The 25,620-nt window shown below is 50.3% G+C and overlaps 1 protein-coding gene and 1 long non-coding RNA gene across 8 annotated transcripts in view; one reads left to right on the forward strand and one right to left on the reverse strand.

Moving 5' to 3' along the window:
* The window catches only part of RFX2 (regulatory factor X2), a 92,946-nt gene extending 84,526 nt beyond the window's left edge, over positions 1–8,420 (forward strand). For 5 of the 6 annotated variants that reach the window (XM_024994391.2, XM_024994394.2, XM_024994396.2 and 2 more), the window contains 4 exons: positions 629–837; positions 5,054–5,207; positions 6,280–6,322; positions 6,774–8,420. In XM_024994391.2, the coding sequence (XP_024850159.1) occupies positions 629–837; positions 5,054–5,207; positions 6,280–6,322; positions 6,774–6,871 (504 nt within the window). In that variant the 3' untranslated portion in view covers positions 6,872–8,420. 6 annotated transcript variants of the gene reach the window in all.
* Positions 4,045–25,388, reverse strand: LOC100848538 (uncharacterized). Of its 2 annotated transcripts, XR_139339.4 has the most exons (5): positions 25,224–25,388; positions 21,968–22,216; positions 16,663–16,733; positions 5,594–5,803; positions 4,045–4,524 (listed from the first exon to the last, which is right to left on the reverse strand). It is a non-coding gene; the product is annotated as an uncharacterized lncRNA (long non-coding RNA). The 2 variants fall into 2 exon arrangements; XR_009495195.1 differs by lacking the exon at positions 5,594–5,803.
* Positions 25,389–25,620: the final 232 nt, after the last annotated feature.

Consider the following 25,620-nt stretch of genomic DNA (forward strand, 5'->3'; position numbering starts at 1 on the left):
CCCACATTTCTGTTGCATGGGAACGGTTGGGGTTGAAGCCCTCCGCAGCCAGTCTGGGACCCATAGGTTCTACTCTGTGATAATTCCCCTGGCCTCCAGGTGCTGGGACCAAGACCTTGATCTGTTTTCTTTAAAAGTTTGCCTTTCCCATGCCTCGTTTACAGCTCTGTTCTGGGCTTAGACTAGTACAGGCTGCCGTCAGATGGGTCCTGCTGCCATATCTATGTCTAGTTCAGGCCCTGAGCTGATCCATGAAATACACTCACACACACAGAGGAGCAGCCACTTAGAAATAACCCAACGGGAGCTTCCCTAGTGGTCCTATGGTTAGGACTCTGAGCTTCCAGTGTGAGAGGCACAGGTTCCATCCCTGGTCTGGGAGCTAAAATTCCATGTGCTGCTCCAGGCAGCCCCCCTGCAAAAAAACCACAAGGCAAAGATGAGGTACAGTCTGAGCTTCAGATGCAAGAAGCCCGCCAGGTCCCCTCTTAATGTCCTTCTGTCTCCACCTCATGAAACGGGTATCGTGCTGGAAAAGGCTGAGGGCAGTGGGCATCTGTGCTCATGTGCATCCAGCTGGGGGCCACACTCAGGACGTGTCACTGACCCAGCACACCCACGCCCACAGGAGCAGGCCTCGTGGGTGTGCCAGTGCGAGGAGGGCGTAGTACAGCGTCTGGAGCAGGACTTCAAGCTGACCCTGCAGCAGCAGAGCTCCCTGGACCAGTGGGCCAGCTGGCTAGACAATGTGGTCACCCAGGTCCTGAAGCAGCATGCAGGCAGCCCCAGCTTCCCCAAGGCCGCCCGGCAGTTCCTGCTGAAATGGTCCTTTTACAGGTGAGTGTGCACGTCATCTCCCAGAGAGCTGGGGAGGTGGAGGGAGCTGAGGCCCACAGACGCAGGCCAGCCTTCAGGACTCATTCCTGGGGGCTCCCAGGGACAGGCCCTCCTGGGACCTCAAACTGGGTTACAGAGGTTTCTTTTTTTTTAATTAAATTTTTTTGTTTAATTCACCATTTTTTTTTAATTAATTCACATTTATTTATTTGTCTGTGCTGGGTCTTAGTTGTGGTGTGTGGGTTCTAATTCCTTGACCAGGGATTGAACCCAGGCCCCCTGCGTTGGGAGCGCCAAGTCGTAGCCACTGAACCACCAGGGAAGTCCCAGGTTACAAAGGCTTCTGCAGACAGAAACCTCCATTTAGGGCCTCCCTGCTGAGAAGAACACAGCACAAGCCTTTATTTCTGCCCCTAGAGTGTCCCCACAGAGTGAGGTAAAGGAAAGTTCTAGAGAGAACGGGAGGCGCAGATGGTGGCGGGTGAGAACCAGATAGAGAATCGCAGTGAGAGGCGCCAGTGAGGACAGTGACCAGAAAACAGGATGTGACATGAGTCTCTATCCCTTCACTGCCAAGCACAGGCAGGAGGCAGGGACAGGCGTTGGCTCCCCACAGAGCGGTCCTGGGTGAGGGTTAGGTGGACCTGTTTATTATTTATTTATTTATGGCCATGCCACAGCTTGTAGAATCTTAGTTCCCCAACCAAGGATCAAACCCAGCCCCCTGCAGTGAAAAGGCAAAGTCTTAACCACTGGACTACCAGGGAAGTCCCTAGGTAAAATAGTCCCTATTTTAAAATGATTTATGTAACTGTATTACAGGCTTCCCAGATAGCTTGCTGGTAGAGAATCCACCTGCAATGCAGGAGATGAGGGTTCGATCCCTAGGTTGGGAAGATCCCCTGGAGCGGGGCATGGCAACCCACTCCAGTATTCTTGCCTGGAAAATCCTATGGAGAGAGGACCCTAACAGGCTATAGTCTATGGGGTTGCAAAAGAGTTGGGCATGACTGAGCAACTAAATACAACAGAACTGTATTAGAATTAATTAGGCATGTGCGTGTGTGAATGTAAGGAGATTCTGGGAATGGGCTGGCGTGATCACAGGGCCAGCATATGTGAAGTCTGTACAGAGGGCTGGTGGGCTGCACACTTAGGTGGGAGCAGATGCCACTGTCCGCAGGTGGGACTCCTTCCTCCTCAGGGAAACTTCACTTTTGCTCCCAAGGCCCCTCAGCTGACCAGGTGAGGCCCAGCCCTGGTGTGGAGGCTAAGCTTCTTTACCTCTAGTCGAGAGATGGTGGACAGCAACCACGGCGACTCCCAGACTCACACTGAACTGAATCACTGCCCATCACTGACACAGAAAACTAACAGCCACAGAAAGTAAACGTGGGAGAGAAAAACGGAGGGAGGAAGAAGAATGTGAGAAAGAGAACCCATGGAAGAAAAAAGAGAGAGAAAGACCTGAAAGGATCGACTCATGCAGTTTACTATCCAGTTGATTGGAATTTTTTTTTAAATAGAGAAATCAGAGGGAAAGAGAATAATAAAAACATAATCAAGAAGACATCTCAGGGACTTCCCTGGTGGCCCAGTGGTTAAAACACTTGCAAGGCAGGGGATGCAGGTTCAGTCCCTGGTTGAGGAACTAAGATCCTACATGCCTCAGAGCAGCTAAGGCCATGCCGTAAGTACTGAGCCTGTGAGCCACAGTGAAGGCCCAGTGCAGCCAAAATTTAAAGAAAGAAAAGAAGACATCTCAGAACTAAGGGCTCAAGTTTCCAAGAGCTGCCGGGTTCCCCGCCCAGTGAAGGAGCCCGAGCCTCCCTGTGACATTCAGACACCGAGAAGAGCCGATCATGAAGGTTTTCAGAGAAAAGACAGCAGATCATATGTAGGCCAGGAGCCAGAGCAGCATCCAGGCCAGGGCGCCAGGGGACAGTGTCGCCAGGAAACCCAGGGAAGACTATTCCTACCGTGCAGCTCTCACCTGAGCAGACAGAAGCAGGGAACTCAGGCTGAGGAGGACCAGCCCAAAGGGGCCCTGTGGGGCATTCCAGTCCCAGGCAGTGACAAACACAGGGAAATGAGCTGTTTTGTCACAGTTGAGCCCAGGAAGACCACCAGCTGTTCCAGGCACTGGACAGCCCGTCAGCCCACTATAGCTGAGGGTTCAGATCCCTGTCCACCTGGCAGTCCACCAGGCACGCTCATTTGCACACTCTTAGCAGAGCTGAGCAGAGGGGTCAGAAGGCTCTTTACTGTCTGACTCTTATCAGCGTATTCTGACCCTCAGATGGCTCTGCTGGCCCAGTCACTCCCAGTCCTCGACTCCGTACTCATGTGCTGCCATCCTCAGATCCTTTGCACGGCCCTCCCCTGCCCGGAACATGCTTTCCCCAGGGAGCCGTGTGGCCCGACTGTCGTCAGAGAAGCCTGCAGGCCTCTCGTGTGAAGTAGCACACCCCTTCTCACCCTCCATCCCCCGCACCCAATTTTCTTCCATTGCCTTGTCCTTTGTGTGATGTCTGTTGCCTGTCTCCCCGATGATTGGGAGTGTCCCCTCAAGAGCCAAGATGTTGTTCTTGTTCACTCCTGCATCCTCAGCATCTGAATGTTGAATGAACAAATGAATGAACAAGAAAGGGACTGTGAGCCTGATCGGGAGTGTGGCTCAGTTACACAGCCTTTGCATTCGTGAAAGTTCTTCAAGCGACCTTTGCTTCCTACAGTGCTCATTTGGGACCTCCCTGGTGATCCAGTGGTTAACAATCTGCCTGCCAATGCAGGGGACACTAGTCCGATCCCTGGTCTGGGAAGATTCCACATGCCTCGGAGCAACTAAGCCTGTGCGCCACAACCACTGAAGGCCACGTGCCTAGAGCCCATGGTCTGCAACATGAGAAGCCACCGCAGTGGGAAGCCTGCGCACCACAAGCAGAGAGTAATCCCTGCTTGCTGCCAACTAGAGAAAGCCCATGAGTAGCAACGGAGACCTAGCATAGCCAAAAATAATAATAAATTTCTAAAAAATAATGTGCTCCTCTGAACGCAGGCACTCACCACCCAGTGCCTCCTAGGGCATCTTGGAGCCACAGCCAGCTGGAGCCAGCTCTCCGTTTCCACTGCTGAACCTACCTGCCTTCAGAGTGTGTCTGTCTACACACTGGCCCCAGAAGATGCAAAAAGAATTAAGTAAACTGATTTGTTGTCAGTTGTCTTTACTGACTCGCAAGTAACAACAGTTTCAACCTGTTAAAAGACAAACTGAGGCTTGTTAACTTTTCAAAAGATTCTCTGAGCAAACATCGCTTTGAACCAAGCAGCGCCAAAGCCAAGGTGGTGAGGGGCCTCCCCAGCCGGGAGCAAGGGGAGAGGTGTTCACACCGAAGGAGAGGATTTGATGGCTGCGGCTGGCACGCACTGACTGATCTGATCGGGTTGTGGATGCTTGGACCCCAGGGTGACGCCCCCTGAGTTCCAGTACTGTCACGGGTGGTATTCACGTTGTGGGTCCCCTCCCGTCTTGTCCCTTCCTGCTTCTTTTCTCGCTGTCACAGCAGTTAGACATCACCAAGGGTAGCTGGGTTCTGAGATGGCGCATCTGGGTGTTGGGGGCCACTGGCAGATGTGTGTGTAGTCCAGACTGTGTGGTTGGGCACCACATTATCCCTTTAGGTTTCTCTGTAAAGAATGAGATAGGAGAGCTCTTTGAGCAACAGAGTTTTCCAGGCAGATGGCACACAACAACACATCAACAACAGACATGACTAATAAAACTTTACTTATGGACACTGAAATGTGAATTCAGGTACTTACGTACCGTGAAATAGAATTCTTTTATTTATGTATTTATTTTGAAGTTTAGTTAATTTGCATTACTGTACCAATTAGAATTTTTTTTGACACTTTTCCCCCCAACCATTCAAAACTGTGAAAACTGTTCTTGGCACGCGGGCCATCCCAGACCAGGTGACGGGCTGGATCCAGTCTGGACCGGCCACAGTTTGCCAGCCCCTGCTTTTGGATGAAAGCAGCGAAGGCACCCTTAACTTGAGCCTTGTTTTTAGACGCCTAAGGCCACTGACTGGGGACATAGGCAGGGCAGGGGAGGTGGGGTGGTCCAGGCGGCTGGCTGGCGCCCTGCGGGCCAGCTTGGGGCTGGAGGGGAGCCTGGTGTCCCGGAGGTGCCAGCCCGTGTCTGCCTCTCCAGCTCCATGGTGATCCGAGACCTGACCCTGCGCAGCGCCGCCAGCTTCGGCTCCTTCCACCTCATCCGGCTGCTCTACGACGAGTACATGTTCTACCTGGTGGAGCACCGGGTCGCCGAGGCCACTGGGGAGACGCCCATTGCTGTGATGGGAGAGGTGAGCGCTCCCCACCCCAACCCTGGGACAGGCGGGCAGGCCTCGGGGTCCAAGAGGACACATCGAGGGGCTCGGGTGTGGGGGTCAGCGGATGGGAGAGAGCTCGCCTGCCCCAGTCAGACTGGCACAGGCAGACCCTGGCTCCTGTCACCTCCTTATGAGACCCCGGGCAGGATTTCCTGCCTCCTGGTGGTAGAATACACAGAACGTATCATTTACCTTTTCAGTCATCTCACAGTAAACAATCAAATGGCATTTAGTACATTCACAACGTTGTGAAACCCCCGCCTATCTTGTTCTAGAACATTCCACCACCCCAAGAGAAACCCCATTCCCACTGGCAGTCCCCCATGTACCCCTTCCTCCAGTCCCTGGCAACCACTCACCCCCTCTCTGTCCCCGTGGATCTGCCTGTTCAGGACATTTCCGCCACGGAGTCTCAGCCTGTGTGTCCTTCTGTGTCTGCCACTCTTCCCAAGCATTGTTTTCCCAGGGTCCATCCATGTGGAGAGTCAGGGCTTCCCTCCTTCTTATGTGCTCTTATGGCAGAGCACTCTCTGGTTGCCTGGCTATTTACCACTTGGCAGACCCATCACCTGTTGGTAGAGGGGCTGTTTTCAACTTCTGGCTGGTATGGGTCATGCTGCTGTGAGCATTCCTGTACATGTTTTGTTTGAACATCTGCTTGAATTCTTTGGGTTACATACCTGGGAGTGTATTTCTGGGTCATGATGGGTTTGAGGAAGAAACAAGGTGATTTTAGTGCACAGAGATGTTAGTGTATGATAAGCAGTGAGAAAAAGTGGCCGTTCCTTCCCTGAGCACTCAGAGGTCACAGCCTCTGTGCCCTTGCTGGCCTGGGCAGTCGGCACCCCCTCTACCCTCCAGCCACTCCCAGGCAGGGTCTAGAGAGTGTCAGAGGGGACAGCCCAGGCCCCTGAAGCTTCAGGGCTGTTTCTCAGGGCATAAGCCCCCCCACTTACAAAGCCAAAACCAGTTTCCACTGTGGACACGGCTCACCTTCCCCGGGACCGCCCTGTGGAGCCCCTCACTCTGAGCCTCTCTCTTTCAGTTCAACGATCTGGCCTCCCTGTCGCTGACACTGCTGGACAAAGGTGGGTGTGTCTGGGCGCTCCCTCCCGTGCACAGTGGAGGTGGGGGCAGCCCCTAAGGCGGGGCTGGGCGGCAGCCTGCATGTCCACCGGGGCTCAGAGCAGAAGCCCCTTCCCCTCCTCCTAGATCACTATCCTGCTCCCCCGGCCGTCTACACGAGGCCCGGAGGAGCAGAGCCATGGACGGGACTGGGGCGGCTCACTGCCTCCTCCCTCCATGTCTGGAGAGGGAGTGGGGCAGGTGGGGCAATGAGCACCCCCAGGGCCCATTCCTTGCCCCACGGCGATGGGAGGCCCAGTGCCCAAAGGGGACCCTACCAGGCGCATGACCAGGCGCATGGGCACTGGTCCGAGGGTGGTCGCAGGGAGGAAGACCCCCAGTCAACCCAGACCCGAGCCAAGGCAGGGCCCTCACTTGGCCTGTTCATGCCCCCCACCCCACCCGACCCCACAGATGACATCAGCGAGGCCCACTCGGAGACCCGAGGACGGGGCGAGCCCCTGGTGAAGCGGGAACGCAGCGACCCCAACCACCCCCTGCAGGGCGTCTAGCTGGGCCCCCAGCTCCAGGCCCGAGCTCCACCACAATAGTGCCTCTTAGACAAGTGACCTTTACTCCGAGTCCAGGGGCCCTGGGTCAGGGTGCCCATAAAAGACACCCTCTTCCTCGAGAGAAAAACCGCTGTGACCCTGGAGGAGTTGCGTGCCAGGTGCCCAGGGACTGAGCATGCACACTGGGGCACCCAGCTCACTTTCTCCTCCTCCTGAATCTCCTCCCTCTTCGGCACACACCCCGGCTCAGAGCTGGAAGGGGCTGGGTGGTGGTGGCCAGTCGCTGCCTCCCCTCCCAGCTGGGAACTCCAGTGGCCCCGGGGAGGAAGAGGGTGTCCCGCAGCCCTCCTCGTGCCCTGCAGAGGGCAGGGGCCGTCTTGATCCTTGCCTCGTGGCCTCCTGCCCAGCTGGTCCCCGAGAGCCTGGTCTCTAGATGCCAAAGGGTTCAGAAGCAGCTGCCAAATGATCCCTGGACAGGGCTAAGCCCACAGCCCATGGCTCAAGAATCAGTCACCAAAACAGGCTCTCTGGTGCCAAGACCCAGTGGGACCTTTACGTCAAACCCAGAAGCTTGATCTGCAACTGGAAGGATTGGGATTCTGCCCAAGTTCACAGCCAACATCAAGCTCAACAGTGAGGTCTGGAATGAGTTTGTTCCAAGGAGTTCGGGAGATCAGTGTCCCCTCAGCGCCTTCAGAGGGCAGCCCTCCAGCCAAGCCTGTGCATGAACTGCTGTGGCTAAGCCCTGCTTCACAGAATCTTCCAGATTGCCTGCCTTTGAAGTAGCGATCCCTGAGTGCTATGACTCCAGCAGGTCCCATCTTGAACTGTCAGAGTCTAAACTCTTCTCTGGGGACAAATGAACCCCAAGGCCCGGCCCAGCCCTGAACTCTACACGCTCATGTCTGCGTGCCTCATAATTTAACCTGTTGCACCAATGGGCCTGGCCCAGAGGGCTGACCCCACAGCAGCTGCAGAGAAGACGACAAGCCTCTGGTCTAGGAAGGCCCGGCTTCGTTTCTCTTTTTGAAAATATGTTCATACTGATAGTTTTGTGCTCTAATTGTTATTAGAACGTTCCTTATGAATGTGTATATGGCAGTATATCCGGTCCCCAACAGTGTTTTCTCATGCGTGCAGAAGGTACTAATGGAAACTCACGTGGCCTTGCAAACCCTGCTTCTCGACAAGCAGCGCTGTGCATCTGTGTCCTCGAATGCCCTGGGCAGGGAGCCGAGGGGAAAGATGAGAAATCTCATTCTAAGGAACCAGCGGCCTGTCGTGGTGATCACCGAGTGCATCTCCTCTCAAGACTGCAGGCTCAGATTAACTCAGACAAAAAGAATGTCTTTAAAGATACGTCTGCTTTCCTGAGAGATGGTCAAGTTCATGGTTCCTGGACGGTCATGCCTGCCTCTTCCTCCACGTTTCTGCCTTACGCCCTGTCTAGTCCTTTGCCGGATTCCATGAGGAGGAATATAAACGACATAAAGACACCAGACTTTCGAGCCCATTCTTGTTTTTCGTTGCAATAAACCCACTGAATGTACCCATTGAGGGTCATGGCCCACACTCCCACCCCTGCCCCGCCCCCCAGTGGCCCTGGAAGATACAGCTCCCCTTCCACCCCTTCCCACAGGGCCCTAGTCCTGGGACAGCGGGGCAGCCCAGACCTGGGCTCCGTGAACCTGGGAAGGGGGAGGAAGGAAATGCCGCTTTCCTCCAGCTCCCTGGGGAATGTTCCAGAAGGGGCGCAGTTTCCTCAGGCCGAGAGGACAACAAAGCAGCTCAGCCCAGGATGGGCAACACGGTGTGTCCAGACTAGAGTCATTCAGAGGTGCAGGATAAACCCAGCTCCAGCCGCTAACGCAGCCCATTGAGTGTATCTGGTAAAGTGGGGGTGGGGGGTGTGGGGCGGACCTCAGAAACCCCTAAGGATCAATGCCTGAGCCTCTTCCAGAATCACCAGGCCCCAGCCCCAGAGAGCCCAGCTTGTGGCATTAAGGTGGGGGGCTGGGCATCCATAACTGTTGCCACCACCCTCTCTGCAGGGGGTGGGGGTGGGCATGGGGGCACCCAACACAGGGGATTGTGGGACTTTGGAGAAATCCTGCAGAGAAGAGCAATGCACTCAGGAACCAGGAAGGGCCCAGGGGCAGGAGGATGTTCTAGAAACCTGGACACAGTTCTCAGTTGCCTGTAAAAGCTGCTTCTAGGGAACGAGGCAGGTGCCCCGCACGCCACCGGAGTTGCTCAGCCTCGGCCCCAGCCCAGGCCCCTTTGTCCTGAGTGGCAGCCTGGGCGACTCCAGGCGACATGAAAATTATCCCGAGCTGGGAACCCCAGGGCCTGCGTTTGGCTTAATGCCTCTGTGGTCCCCGTCTTGAAATTCCTAAGAATTTTCCACCAAAGGGCCAGTGCTTTCATTTCACACTGGGCCTCACAAATACTGTGGCCAGTCCTGGGGAGGAGCTCCCAGGAACCAAGCACGCAGCCTCCACCTCAGCCAGTGGCCAGGCCCCAACTCTATGCAATGCCCTGCCAGGCTCTGAAAACCCAGCGGAGCGCAGAGGTGTCCCCACCCTATTGTGGTTCAGGATTTCAGCCCATGGCCCCTGAGCAGCATCAACCCTTGCACAGAGCAGGAGCCACACCCCCAACTTTCCCCTCAGAGATCCCAGCCAGAGCCAGGCAATAGGGTCCCTGGTAGGGGAGGGCACCTTAGGGCCTGGGTGGCTGGTGAGGCTCATGAGCACAGGTGATGCCCACATGATTCCTGCCCCAGGAGCCAGAGAAGAGAGATAAGGAGGGGAGCCCACTGAAGGCTCCTGGGTCATCGAGTCCCTTGATGGCCCACTGGGTAGTGCATAAGAGGGACCTAGTCCTACCAAGAGCCTCAGGAGGTCCTGACCAATCACAGTGGTTTCTCTATAGATGCTCTGGTCCCTTCTTTTTAACCATCTTCCAAGGTAGGTATTAACCACTCCCATCCACCATCATACCCATGGGAAAATCGAAAGTTACTGGCTGGAAAGCAGGCAGGATGGCTGGAGCCCCAGCAGTCATACTGGACCTCGAGGTGGACATCATACGATAAGGGTGGCAAAGCAGTGAGGCAGAGGAGCCTGGGTTCCCAGGGAACCCTCCAGTCAGAGTTCAGTAAACCACTGAGGGTTGCAGGGGGACCCTCTGATGTTCCCGCTTCTAAGAACTCTCTGGTAGCAAGAACTCTGAAGCAGAGTATGGGGTGCACATGCATATGACACACACACAGAGTGTGAAGCTGCAAGAGTGCTGAGAGATTCTCCCTGGCTGGGAGAGGCACCCCCTGCACCAGTTTTCCTCCCGCTTCTCTGGCTGTCCCTCTATCCCCACTCCCCATACCTGGGTCCTGCTCCTTCCACACCCTCTGTGACCTTGTCCACATGCTGCTGACAGCATCTGAAAATCCAGACCTCCTGCCCAAATCTCCACCCCACTGCCCAAGAGCCCCCGTTTTAATTTTTATTGGACTACCACTAACTTGATGGACGTGAGTTTGAGCAAGCTCCAGGTGATGGACAGGGAAGCCTGGTGTGCTGCAGTCCATGGGGTCACAGAGTCGGACACGACTGAGAGACTGAACTGACTGATAGTTGCTTTACAATGTTGCATTCGTTTCTACTGTACACTAAAGTGAATCAGCTATACATATACCCTTTCTTTTTTTGATTTCCTTCCCATTTAGGTCACACAGAGCATTAACTAGAGTCCCCTGTGCTGTAGATTCTCACTAGTTACCTATTTTATACATGGTATCAGTAGTGTGTAGTGTCAATCCCAGTCTCCAAATTCACCACAACCCAAGAGCCCGTTTTAGACATGGCACACCCCTAATGCTGCGAGTGCAATCTGAGCAGCCAGCGCCTACTTCATCTGGTTCCAAGAAGATGCCCGACCTCAACTAGTACAGAGCCTTTGAGTCTCCACAGATTTATTCACTTTGAAGGAGCTCAACTGCTTTTTACCTGGAGCCCACTTTTCACTTTTATGCACTGGAGAAGGAAATGGCAACCCACTCCAGTGTTCTTGCCTGGAGAATCCCAGGGACGGGGGAGCCTGGTGGGCTGCCGTCTATGGGGTCGCAGAGTCCGACACGACTGAAGCGACTTAGCAGCAGCAGCAGCGGTTTTTATTTCATCCCAATTCTCTGCCGCCCCCCTGTGGTCAGTTTGTGACACTGCCTCTTCCTTTACACTGGGGAAAACGGCCAACTCCGATTTTGCCTACAGGGGAGGCTGTTTTGTTTACACTGAAATTGCAATCATGCCTGGAAAAGACCAGAGCTAGCTGTCTCTCTTCCACATCCCATCTCTCCTCCTTTTCCTCAAATATTTCCTGTTTATTTATCTCCCTACAAGATATTCAGTAACTGTTAATACAAAGAGAAAAACAGTAACCTGACCAAGTGATCTGAGTTGTCATTAGTAATGATACAAATTGCCACCAGGTGCCTTCCTGATCTGTTATTGTGTTATTCCCACCCAGAAATCATCACCTTAATTTAATCAGGAGGAAACATCCAACAAGCCCAAAATGAAGGAGTATTCTACAAAATAGCTGGGAGTATTCCTGACTAGGGGCTTCCCTGGTGGCTCAGTGGTAAAGAATCTGCCTACAATGCACGCAGCGCAGGTTCAATCCCTGGTCCGGGGAGATCCCTGGAGATGGAAATGTCAACCCACTTCAGAATTCTTGACTGGGAGATCCCGTCGACAGAGGAGCTTGGTGGGCTACAGTCCATGGGGTCCCAAAAGAGTCGAACATAACTTAACAACTAAACAATAACAATTCCTCACTAGGGTCATGGTGAAGGAAAAATAAGACAGAGGAATTAATCCAGACTAAAGGAAACCCAAGGAGAAATGACATCTAAATGCAACAAGGGGGTCTTCCCTAGCAGTCCAGTGGTTAAGACACTGCATTTCCATTGCAGGGTGCACAGGTTCCATCCCCTGGTCTGGGAACTAAGATCCCACGTGCCATGCAAAGCCAAAAGATAGAAAATAAAAATTAAACGAGGAATCCTGGACTGGATCCTGGGATAGGAACAAAACACTGGCAGTCAGCAGATGAGACCTGAATAGGTTTGCAATCACTAGTGTACTGATCACGTATTGATCAGTGTGAATATCCTGGTTTTGAGTGTTGTGCTGTTTAAGGAATATTTGGGGAAGCTGGATGAAGCCCACGTGGAATTTCTTGGTAGTTTTTTCAACTTCTTTGTAAGTCTGAATTTTTTTTTTTTTTTTTTTGAGGGTTAGGGTAAGCCTGAATTTGTTTTTAATTGAAGGTTAAATCCTTTTAATTACAGGGACTTCCCTGGTGGTCTAGTGATTAAGACTCCACACTCTCAATGCAGGGGGCACAGGTTCAATCCCTCGTCAGGGAACTAAGATCTTGCATGCTGCACAGAGTGACCTTCAAAAAAAAAAATCTTTTAAATTACAAAGAGAGTAAGATCAGTGCATGCGTGCTCAATCATGTCTGACTCTTTGCAACCTCATGCACTGTAACCTGCCAGGCTCCTCTGTCCATGGGATTATCCAAGCAAGAATACTGGAGTGGGTTGCCATTTCCAACCCCCCCAGGGATCGAACTTGACTCTCCTGCGACTCCTGCAATGGCAGGCAGATTGTTTACCACTGAGCCACTTGGGAAGCTTTAAGATCAGTATTTCCTCCTAGATCCATACCACATTTAGCTGCTGCAAAACATGGGAGGGAAGCGGATGCACCCAGGTTGGATCAGGGTCCCCCTCGGCTTCCGTGTCGGCCACACCTTGCTGGCAAGAACTTGACCCGGTGAACTACAGTGGGAGAAGAGGTGCTGAGCAGAGGAGGCCAGGAACTCCAGCTGATTAACCTCTGGGTCCTCACCCTCCATGTGGGCCTGGGCACAGAGCAGCTACTTCCCACGCCGGCTCCCTGCCCACAATGGGTAGGTGATAACTAAATTACAGCTGTGAAGGCCCTTTTCCTGGGGTCCAACTACAGAAGCCATTTTCCAACTTGGCTGTAGAGAAGGAAGTTCTTGGTCCTCAGGGCTTCAGCCCTGACCCGGGGTCGGGGGAGGAAAAAGGCAGCAGAGAGGCTGGTCAGCAGCTTAAAGGAAACCATTGGGGTCCCTCCATTTCCCACTTCTGACCCTTGGAGAAAAATCACAAACCCCTCCAAGAACTCTATAGCTTTCCAGGCCCTGTGGGGCTCCTTGCTCACTCAGCCCCAGCCAAACTGAGCTCCTCGCTCTTCACCAAACTGGTTTCTGCCTCAGGACCGTTGCCCTCACTACTGTCTAGGGTGCTTCTCCTGCAGGTCTCCCGCTAGAAGTCACCTCCTCAGATGTCCAGAGGGGACTCCTGTGAACAACGTTTTTTTTTTTTCATATTTATTTTTGGCAGTGTCAGATCTTAGTTGCCCTGCAACACATGGGATCTTAGTTCCCCAACCCCACGACTCCTGCATTGGAAGGTGGATTCTTAACCACTGGGCCACCAGGGAAGTCCCTGAACAGCCGATCTAAAGTACCCTCTCTGTCACCTGATGCTTCATTATTTTTTCTGTAACACTGACTGGGTCACTATCTCAAATTATTTCACTTCCTCGTCTACTGTCAGTGCCCCCACAGAAGAATGCGAAGCTCCGTGACGGCAGAGTCTGTCTTGTTCCTGGGCCCCCAAGTGTAGAATGGTATCTGAGACGTAGTGGGTGAAGTGAATATATGCTGCCGTGTAACAGATCCTAAACTTAGTGGTTTGGTTTATTACAGGAAGCATCATTTATCTTTCATGGAGGTGAAGAATGGAAAGGGCCAGGCTGGGCAGGTGTCTCTCAGGGCTTTGCCTTTTGGTCTCTTTTTAAAAGTGTTTGGCTACGGCAGGTCTTAGCTGCAGCATGTGGGATCTAGTTCCCTGACCAGGGATTGAACCAAGCCCCCTGCATTGGGAGCACAGAGTCTTGGCCACTGGATGACCAGGAAGTCCCTGACTTTTGGTCTCACTTCAGCGCCTTTATAGCATGGCAGCCTCAAGGCAGGTGGACTGCTTACAGGACAGCTAAAGGCTTCCAGAAAGCAGGCCGAAGTTGTATCCTCAGCCTTGTGAGTCACATGATATCACTTCCACTTCTATAAATGGACATGTGACGCATAACCAGCCTGCCTCCATTCATGGAAAATGGAGCCCTCATCTTTTTTCAAATTGGAGAATAGTTGATTTACAATGTTGCTAATTTCTGCTATACAACAGTGACTCAGTCCTACATATTCTTTTCCATACGGTTTCCCACGGGACATTGAATATAGCTCTGTGCTGTACAATAGGGCCTTGTTGTTTATCCATTCTGTATATAAGTTTGCATCTGTGAACTCCAAACTCCCAGTCCATCCCTCCCCCACCTCCATCCCCCTTGGCAACCACAAGCCTGTTCTGTGTCTGTTTCTGTCTCGTGAGATAAGTTCCTGTGTCATATTTTAGATTCCACATGTTAAGTGGTATCAGGTGGCATTTGAGACCTGACCTTTTGATGGGAAGGTCAGAGAATTTGGGGCCATGTTTTAAAACCATCAGAGTAGGCGATCAACAAATATTTATTGCATAAATAAATGTTGACTAAGTGAACGTGTAAGAGACCAGATAAAGAAAGCACAGGAAGGTCTAAGGGACATGACAAAGGCAGCCATGGCCACCAGGATGAAAACTGTGAAACCAAGGGAAATTTAGTTGGCTCATCAGGCTGATGGGGCTTCCCTGGTAGCTCAGTAAAGACGCTCGCTACCTGCCAATGAAGGAAACACAGGTTCAATCCCTGGGTCAGGGAGATCCCCTGGAGGAGGGCATGACAACCCACTCCAGTATTCTTGTCTGGTGAATTCCATGGACTGAGCAGCCTGGCGGGCTGCAGTCTATGGGGTCGCAAAGAGCCAGACAACTGAGCGTGCACGAACGTCAGGGTGATGGGTTTAGCGTCCCTTGAGAAACCACAACTGGATTATATTTAGCCAGTGATGACATGTTGCTGGGAGTCTCCCAAAGTGTGGGATGGATGTGGTCCATGAAACTGACTTTTGGAGGCATGCAGACAGCGCATTAAATGACACAGAATCTCATGGATTAGTTACCTCAGTTCAGTTCTTTCATTCCTTCTCACTGTGTCAAGAAGTTTCAGTTGAGTGATAATATGCCTTTAATAGCCCTCTAAGAGTTTGCTAATCTCTTTACATTAAAAAAAAAAAGAAAAACAGGCTTGGGGCTCAACACCTTGGCAGGCAACAATATCCACTCAGAATTACAAAACATTGTTTTGTTTTCATGTTTCTTTTTACAGCTATGGCTCAGTGGTTTTCTATCTGAAGTGGTGATATACTGTATCTATTTAATGTCAACTTCAACTAATAAAAGGCACATAAAGTATTAAGTTCACTAAGGGTCAGAGGGTTCAGAGACATGGCAACAGCCAAGAACACTTACCCAAGAGAAGTTACAGATAACAAAATGTAATGAATATAGTGATTGTTGTTCTTTAGTTGCTAAGTCGTGCCTAACTCTTGTAACTCCACGGACTGTAGCTCGCCAGGCTCCTCTGTCCATGGGATTTCCCAGGCAAGGATACTGGAGTGGGTTGCCATTTCCTCCTCCAGTGGTTCTTCCCGACACAGGGATTAAACCCGCATCTCCTGCATTATCAGGCGGATTCTTTACCACTGAGTCACTGCTGCTGCTCCTGCTGCTAACTCACTTAAGTCGTGTCCGACTCTGTGCGACCCCACAGACGGCAGCCCACCAGGCTCCCCTGTCCCTGGGATTCTCCAGGCAGGAGCACTGGAGTGGGTCAGAGTCACTAGGGAATCCCAAACATAGTGATACTGATAAGACATAAGAAAACTAAGTCTATGTATTGCAGACTAGACAGACCCGACAACCCCTGGTGTCCTTTCCAGCTTCCCTGGTGGCTCAGATGGTAAAGCGTCTGCCTGCGGTGCAGGAGACCTGGGTCCGATCCCTGGGTTGGGAAGATCCCCTGGAGAATGAAATGGCAACCCACTCCAGAACTCTTGCCTGGAAAATCCCATGGACGAAGGAGCCTGGTAGGCTAGAGTCCATGGGGTCGCAAAGAGTCAGACATGACTGAGCAACTTCACTTCACTGCAGTGTCCTTTCCAGCACCGCCATTCTAGCTATACCTGAAGAATTTCTAGCCAATCTCTGTGGCCTGTGCCTGCAGCCTGGAGTCAAAATCCAAGGTAGCAAGTATCTTGGCTAAAATGCAGATTCTGATTCAGGTCTAGGTTGGAACCTGGGAATCTGTATTTTCAACAAATTTCCTGGTGATGCTAATGCTGCTGGTTTGGAGGCCACAGCAAGAAAGTAGCAGGCTCCAGAGAGAAAGAGAGAAAAATCTAGTATGCTACTGCACACCTCTGTTCAACTCTGATTAGTGATATTCACACTGGTAGCCTGAGACTGGCCATATGAAGTATTTATATCAAGGAAATCAGCACTACAAGGCAGGGTCCCTTTAATTGTTTTATTGTCTTCGAAATTGAAGTATGGGAAAATGGTAAAATTTACAAGAAACTATATATACACAGGCACATGTGTAATTATAGACAGAAACACACGCTTCTCTGCTTCTCCCAAAGCAGCAGCTGTTGAACATTCACCACACCCCACTGGTTGTACAGAAATGTATAGAACCACCATATAAATACTGCAAACCAGTCAATCCTAAAGGAGATGAGCCCTGAATACTCACTGGAAGGACTGAAGCTGAAGCTCCAATACTTTGGCCATCTGATGTGAAGAGCCAGCTCATTGGAAAAGACCCTGAGGGCAGGAGAAGAGGGTGGCAGAGGATGAGATGGTTGGATGGCATCCCTGACTCAGTGGACACGAGTTTGAGCAAACCCTGGGAGATAGCAAAGGACAGGGAAGCCTGGCCTGCCAGAGTCCATGGGTTAGCAGAGTCAGTCAGACAAGACTTGGCAACCGAACAACAACAAAACTTCTATCGAGACCCAACAAGTAAATATTTGAAGATTTTTGGGGCAGACAGTCTGTTAAAAGAACTCAGCTCTGTGGCTGCAGCTTGAAAATGGCCACAGACATTATGTCAATGACTATGGCTGTTTTCAAGTAAATCTATGGGCACTGAGATTTAAATTTCACATGATTTTCACATGTTATGACAGATGATGATTCTTTTGGTTTCATTCCAACAATTAAAAATGTAACAGCCACCCATAGCTTGAAGAAAGAAAGATGTGGCCCAAAGGCTACAGGACCTCCTTGTCCAGCTTGTACTGGAGCAGGAGTGGAGCTGGGGCCCAAACCAAAGACCGGGGGCACAAAGGTCCAAGCGTAGGGATCAGCCAGTGCACACATCCTAAGGCTCAGAGAGTCTGGTGAGCTCCAAAGCGTGAGAAATATGCCCACAGGTCCAAAACCAAGGCAGGGGCCCCGAGACGCGGAGCGTGGTGAAAGGGAGACTTCTGATGACGGTCTTGCGAGACCGGGAGTCTGGTGGGCAGGCACAGCCGGGACAGTTGCAGCAAGCACTTTACTTGCTAGCATGCAAGTCCCTCCCTCGATTTCTCATCAGCTGGGCACTATGGGGTGTATGATCATCCTGAAGGTTTGCTTATACAGTATCCTTCCTTCTCCCTTCCCGAACTAAGTGTTATTTCTCAACCAAGATTTTAGTTTATCTCTCACAACATCCCACTTGCTTAGGGACTTTCCAGGTGTGTGAACTTTGTGGTTGTTACATCAGCAAACTGTTAGGCAAGCTTGGCTGCTGGTAGTTTTCCACTCAGAGCTAGCTACCTTTGGAAATGGACCACTTTTTTATTTCTTACAAATTCCCGATGGAGAAGCTCTATACAGTCAGCAAAAACAAGACCGGGAGCTGACTGTGGTCATGAACTCCTTATTGCCAAATACAGACTGAAATTGAAGAAAGTGGAGAAAACCACTAGACCATTTAGATATGACCTAAATCAAATCCCTTATGACTATACAGTGGAAGTGAGAAATAGATTTAAGGGACTAGATCTGATAGACAGAGTGCCTGATGAACTATGGATGGAGGTTCATCACATTGTACAGGAGACAGGAATCGAGACCATTCCCAAGAAAAAGAAAGGCAAAAAAGCAAAATGGCTGTCTGAGGAGGCCTTACAAATAGCTGTCAAAAGAAGGGAAGTGAAATGCAAAGGAGAAAAGGAAAGATATACCCATTTGAATGCAGAGTTCCAAAGAATAGCAAGGAGAGATAAGAAAGCCTTCCTCAGCAATCAATGCAAAGAAATAGAGGAAAACAATAGAATGGGAAAGACTAGAGAACTCTTCAAGACAATCAGAGATACCAAGGGAACATTTCATGCAAAGATGGGTTCAATAAAGGACAGAAATGGTATGGACCTAACAGAAGCAGAAGATATTAAGAAGAGGTGGCAAGAATACAAAGAAGAACTGTACAAAAAAGATCTTCATGACCCAGATAATCACGATGGTGTGATCACTCACCTAGAGCCAGACATCTTGGAATGTGAAGTCAAGTGGGCCTTCGAAAGCATCACTATGGACAAAGCTAGTGGAGGTGATGGAATTCCAGTCGAGCTATTTCAAATTCTGAAAGATGATGCTGTGAAAGTGCTGCACTCAATATGCTAGTAAATTTGGAAAACTCAGCAGAGGCCACAGGACTGGAAAAGGTCCATTTTCATTCCAATCCCAAAGAAAGGCAATGCCAAAGAATGCTCAAACTACCACACAATTGCACTCATCTCACACGCTAGAAAAGTAATGCTCAAAATTTTCCAAGCCAGGCTTCAGCAATACGTGAACCATGAACTTCCAGATGTTCAAGCTGGTTTTAGGAAAGGCAGAGGAACCAGAGATCAAATTGCCAAAATCTGCTGGATCATCGAAAAAGCAAGAGAGTTCCAGAAAAACATCTATTTCTGCTTTATTGACTATGCCAAAGCCTTTGACTATGTGGATCACAATAAACTGTGGAAAATTCTTCAAGAGATGGAATACCGGACCACCTGACCTGCCTCTTGAGAAACCTAAATGCAGGTCAGGAAGCAAGTTAGAACTGGACATGGAACAACAGACTGGTTCCAAATAGGAAAAGGAGTACGTCAAGGCTGTATATTGTCACTCTGCTTATTTAACTTCTATGCAGAGTACATCATGAGAAATGTTGGGCTGGAGGAAGCACAAGCTGGAATGAAGATTGCTGGGAGAAATATCAATAACCTTAGATAGGCAGATGACACCACCCTTATGGCAAAAAGTGAAGAACTAAAGAGCCTCTTGATGAAAGTGAAAGAGGACAGTGAAAAAGTTGGCTTAAAGCTCAACATTCAGGAAACTAAGATCATGGCATCTGGTCCCATCACTTCATGGCAGATAGATGGGGAAACAGTGGAAACAGTGGCTGACTTTATTTTTCTGAGCTCCATAATCACCTCAGATGGTGACTGCAGCCATGAAATTAAAAGACACTTACTCCTTAGAAGGAAAGTTATGACCAACCTAGACAGCATATTCAAAAGCAGAGATATTACTTTGCCAACAAAGGTCCGTCTAGTCAAGGCTATGGTTTTTCCAGTGGTCATGTGTGGATATGAGAGTTGGACTGTGAAGAAAGCTGAGCGCCAAAGCATTGATGCTTTTGAACTGTGGTGTTGGAGAAGACTCTTGAGAGTCCCTTGGACTACAAGGAGATCCACCCAGTCCATCCTAAAGGAGATCAGTCCTGGGTGTTCATTGGTAGGACTGATGTTGAAGCTGAAACTCCAATACTTTGCCCACCTGAGGCGAAGAGCTGACTCATTAGAAAAGACCCTGATGCTGGGAAAGACTGAGGGCAGGAGGAGAAGGGGACAACAGAGGATGAGACGGTTGGATGGCATCACTGACTCGATGGACGTGGGTTTGGGTGGACTCCGGGAGTTGGTGATGGACAGGGAGACCTGGCGTGCTGCAGTTCATGGAGTCGCAAAGAGTCTGATACGACTGAGCGACTGAACTGTTATGAGAGGGGTGAGAACTGAGGCAACCATATCTTTCCATTTTCCAAACCATCCTTTTAAGCAATCTGTGAATGGGTCATCAATTCCAGCATTTTCTGCCAGCTCATTGGTTAAGGTCGTTAGTCCTTGTAAGGCCTTTGTGATGGTTCCATCAGGAGCTGTACTGTTGGGAATAAAAGTACAGCATTTCCCACCCAGCATAACACGAACACCCCTTTTCTCCTCTAGTTATCATGTCCAGTGCGATCTTACTTCCCAAGCCATCTGACTGGGGGCATCCAATTGGCTAGCTACTCCTTGGAGGCCATCTCTGGTATATCTGATAAATCTGTTGGTTATAATATATGTAAATTAATCCGATCTATATTTCTTTTTTTTTTATTAACTGTGGACCACCTAAAAAGTACTGACTCAAACCCTGTAGCTATTTGGTTTCAGGCCTTGAATTCATTAAGAACTCCCCTAGGAGTTCTTATATATATATTGAATCTATATATATATACACACACACACACACATATATATATGTCAAAGGAGCCCACCGCTGTTCTCCGACTTCGGTGGCTGGGTGGCTTTTCGGGTACCTTGTAGAATGCCAGGGTGAAGGGAATGGCCGATTGAATGAAGGCACAAGCCCCTGTCCAACTTGACGGCAGTCAGTCTAGGAGGTTCCTTTTCCCACAAAACCACCAGACATCAGCCCGGGTCTACGGAGGGCTGAGTAGTTACTGTTGTCTGGCTCATCGGTAACGATCAAGATGCTGGTGCAGGTCGAAAGTTCCCCCATGGATCTACTGAACTCTGCCCCCTGCCTAGAGAGGCAAGAGTACTCGCTGTGCTCAGTCATGTCTGACTCTCTGCGACCCCATGGACCATAGTCTGCCAGGCTCCTCTGTGCATGGGACTTTCCTGGGAAGAATACTGGAGTGGGTTGCCATTTCCTTCTCCAGAGATCTTCCCCACCCAGGGATCGAACCCGAGTCTCTTGCATCTCCTGCATTGTTTCATATTCCCTATGGAGAAAGAGGGGACAGCTCTGGGTCCGACCTTTGCAGTTCGGGAAAGAGTCACGACAGATTCTTGCAGGTCTTTTCCCCACGCATCTTTGTCCTGGTTAAGGGCCAACATATGCCTTATGATCCTCCCAGATCAGTGTCCCCTCTGAGGGGGACCTGGTTCTCCACCTGTGCCTGGGGCGTCCGGCCACACATGCATCACATCACTCTTATGATGACCTTACACTGTAAATTTGACCCATTCGACCCAGGCATTTGTATCTCCATACTCTGTGTCAGTTTCTAAAGTCTGTCTTAGATCTTTGTACCTCAATTATTTCTATTCTTTTGGGATCATTAATAGAACTAACATGGTTTTCGGAGCTTGGGATCAGGACAGTCTCCGATACACTGGTTTTTATTTTCAATAAAGTTAAGAACAAATCACCCTAGGGGGTCTTTGCCAGTGACATCTGTCCCTAACCCATATACCTGAGATGCTACTTTTGGCTCTTAATCTAGGGTAGCTGGGTTGTTAACAGTCAAGAGGATGGGGTTGCATTTTAGATTTTGACAAGCTTCTGGTGGAATGCCCTTAGGTATATTTTGTCTTTCAAAGGCCTCCAACTAGGAGTCACCCACCCTACGTTTACCATCCAGTCCTGAAACGGGGTGGGCCATCGTACATCGTCCCAACTGGGGCAGAGGCTTGCTTTAATATAAACCAAATCTGGTTCAGGGCAAAGATACTTATCCTCCTGTGACAACTGTCTCTGATTTTCTAAGGTTCCGCAAGGTAAAATTTGGCAGGCATCAAAACTTAATAGTCTGAGGTGACAAGGTTTTGGTTATATTGACAACCAACCTGATTGGATAATCAAGGGTTCCTTGTCAATTTCTATTCTGACTTTTTACCTGTTGGTTTCAATACCGGTTTCCAAAGGTGTGGCCACATGGTTAATGGTTATTGTGAAGGGGAGGATTCAGAGGGAGGGATTTAACAAGGTTTTCTTGAAGTTACCTTTAAAGGCTGTTCATTGGTCCTTTCCCTTCCCTTTGAGGTCTCTTTTATTGGCCCCCTGACTCGTGTATAATGAGTACAACCTTTTTCAGCAGTCCACACAGCTGTCTCGGTCGTCAGAAGCACTTGATAAGGGCCTTTCCAGCTTGGTTGGAGTTTGTCTTCTTTCCAGGTTTTGATTAACCCCAAGTCACCCGGCTGGAAGTGATGAATTCTACAGGCAGAGTCTGGGCAAGGTGTCCTTTTAATCTGGGGAATGATAAGGTAGAGGAAATGGTCAGTATATAGTTTCTTAGAAATTGGTCTTAGCCCAGGAGGTCTGCCTCCTGGAGTGTGTTTTCCTAATCACCCTCTTGTTAATTTCCTGGCAGGCTATGGCAGCTTCTGTAAACCTGTTTCGCAATGGTGTAGATTCTCAGGCAACCATAGTTTCTAAGTATTGTATCATACATAGCCTGGGGGCCCCAGTGGGCATTAATTCCCTCATCATGGGCTTACTTATCATTTTCCTTCCATCAGGTAACACCCATCTTTGGTCTTCAGTTTGGGTGTTTGAGATTAGGTTCAATAGATTCATTTTCTCCCCTAGAGAGGCTCGTTTAGTGGCTTCATCTGTGAGCCTGTTCCCTGTGGCTTCCATAGAATTCCCTTCCTGGTGACCATTTACATAAGCTATAGTTACCTCGTCTGGAAGCAGGAGACTTTCTGGCATTTGTTTAATCAATAAAAGTATTATACCTAATGTTGATGGCTCTAAAGTGAAAGTGAAAGTGAAGTTGCGCAGTCGTGTCCGACTCTTTGCAACCGCATGGACTGTAGTCTACCAGGCTCCTCTGTCCATGGGATTTCCCAGGCAAGAATACTGGAATGGGTTGCCATTTCCTTCTCCAGGAGATCTTCCCAACCCAGGGATTGAACCCAGGTTTCCTGCATTGTAGGCAGATGCTTTACCGTCTGAGCCACCAGGGAAGTCTAAAGACATGTCTATATTAACACTTTAACATCAGATATTAACTTAATATTGAATGTTTTTTTAGTTTTCATGAATCTAAAATTCTGGCCAGTTATCTTTTGTATTTTGAGAATTTATATAAGCTCTTAATTGTCTCAAGCCACTTAAGTAGTGCTTATTTACAAAATAATTTTGATAACGTCATCCACAGGTAAAGCATAACATTACATACCTATAGACAAACACAGAGAGATCAGATTACAATTTACTAGACTATCTCTAGCTAGCTTTCTTTAACAACTGCCTATGCAGTAAAAGAGCCCATTTTGACTATTTTTAGGACAGAAAATTTCCTTTAATTCCAATTAGCTACCTGCAAGAATAAGTTTTGTACATGCATAAACCAGGCTGGTGTTAGAGGCTGTTTTCTGGTGCCCCGTGTTTCTGTGTTTGAGGGATTTTATTTCCCATTTTAAGCTGAATTTGTCAGGGGTAAAATTTACTAGTGAAATTGTGTGGTGGGCCAGTGTGCTGCATGTGAGCTTAACTCCTCCAGGAGTCACCCCAGAGTCGTTTCAGCCCTCCTACGTGTCTCAGTAACTCCCTTCGGCAGTCTAAGACCACCATGGGTGCTCAGATCGATCAACAGCCAATTCTTATTTGAGACCCCTGGACAAGCAAGTGTCTTAATTAATGAGTGGGTTTCCCTAGGGGACCACTGCACGGTATGAGGACTCGGCCTCCACCATTCCCGGAAATTTCTCAGTCACCTGAGAATCATGAGCAGCCGGGAGGAGTAATGTCCCATTTCTTTGGAGCAAAGCTCTCATGTAAAAATCTTCATTTTTATCCGGACAAATTCTAGTTAAGCAATCAAACAGAGGAAAAGCATCACATCAGCCTCCAACTCAACCGCTCAGCATAGACCGCTCTGTCTCCTACAAGCAGGCAACAGTGCTGTCTTTCATCAGAGCCTTACTCAGCATCTAGTCTTGGCAGGAGGACTGCTGCTGCTGCTGCTGCTGCTGCTAAGTCGCTTCAGTCGTGTCCGACTCTGTGCGACCCCACAGATGGCAGCCCACTAGGCTTCTCTGTCCCTGGGATTCTCCAGTTAAGAATACTGGAGTGGGTTGCCATTTCCTTCTCCAATACATAAAAGTGAAAAGTGAAAGTGAAGTCACTCAGTTGTGCCTGACTCTTAGCAACCCAATGGACTGCAGCCTACCAGGCTCCTCCGTCCATGGGATTTTCCAGGCAAGAGTACTGGAGTGGGGTGCCATTGCCTTCTCCGGGCAGGAGGACTATCCTGCCCCAAATCTCAACATCCTCCCCAGTGGACTATGGGGCAGGGGGGATGTCAGAGGAAGAATCCTTATCTCCCCTTTTCTTTGGTTCCCTACGCCTAGAACATTTATTCCCCATTTTCAGCTGGTCCCTATGCCTGAGTTTCCCTGTGTGCTCAAGCCCCCCACACTGGAGGCTTCTTGCACACTCTTGAGAATAGCTTTGACCATCTCAGGTCGTTTCTCAGGTGGCCCTAGTAGTCAAGAACCTCTCCGCCAAAGCAGGAGACTTAAGAGATGCTGGTTTGATCCCTAGGTGGGGAAGATCCCCTGGAGGAGGGCATGGCAACCCACTCCAGTATCCTTGCCTTGGAGAATCCCAAGGACAGAGGAGCCTGGTGGGCTACAGTCCATGGGGTCGCAAAGAGTCTGACATAACTTATCATTCACCGCCGTTTTCCTCGGGGGAAGAAGGAAACTGAGGATTGGGACTCCATACTCGCTTACATCTCGGTCACACACACTCGACCTCCGAAAATGCCCAACCACCAAGGCAGTACTTATAGTTCAATTTTTGCTGGTTGCCCCGGTGCCTGCTTTTCTCGCCTGTGTAGGTTTCACTGTCTTCCAGACGATGGGCGATAGCCAGCCCACGTGATCTATGAAGGCAGTCGCCGTAAGGTCCAGGGCCTCGTGGGCCATTCGTCCCGGAACGCCCATTCTGATGGTTCAATGACGCAGGTCTCCTGCGCTGAGTCCCCCGATCAACATCTTTTCCCCGCCCCACCCCCATGAACCTTCTCTTTGGCCAGTGATCTCCAACCTCTGACCTCTACTTCCCCCAACCATCCCCCACCTCACCACGTGGCCTCAGAAAGTTTGCCTGACGTACGGTTCCTTAGAAGGGAAAACTGAGGCCTGAGGTGACATAGGGCGCCCCAAGACCCCCCTCCAGGGTCCCCTCCAAGGCCCGGACCTGCGCACATGAAAAGCCTCCCCCTGGCCCAACCCAGGGATTTACCTAGAAGATGGCCTTTGTTGCGGCGCCCTCCGCTGTCCACGCTCCAGCCTCGGGGTTAGGGCCGGAAAACAATCGGAAAGCAGGGGCATGAAAACCCACTCCGGCCGGGCAGCTGTAAAGAACTTCGTATCCCGGGTTGCCCGCCGCGCCCTCCAGGCTCACTGCGCGTGCGCCCTGCCCTGCCCTGCCCACGCCCCCTCGGTCGGCGGGAAAAGGAGGCGGGGGCGGTTAATGCGCAGGCGCGTGCTACGAGCTTGTCCTGAACCGGACTGCGATCCAGAGCGCGTCTCAGTGCCGGGCTCCGCGCGCAGGCGCTAGCTGCCCGCCTTGCTAGGAGTCGATTTGGAAAGTGCGCACGCGCGGGAGTTTCTGGCAGAAAGCAGACGAACCCGGGCCG

Source organism: Bos taurus, chromosome 7, assembly GCF_002263795.3.
Source record: "Bos taurus isolate L1 Dominette 01449 registration number 42190680 breed Hereford chromosome 7, ARS-UCD2.0, whole genome shotgun sequence".
Lineage (NCBI taxonomy): Eukaryota > Metazoa > Chordata > Mammalia > Artiodactyla > Bovidae > Bos > Bos taurus.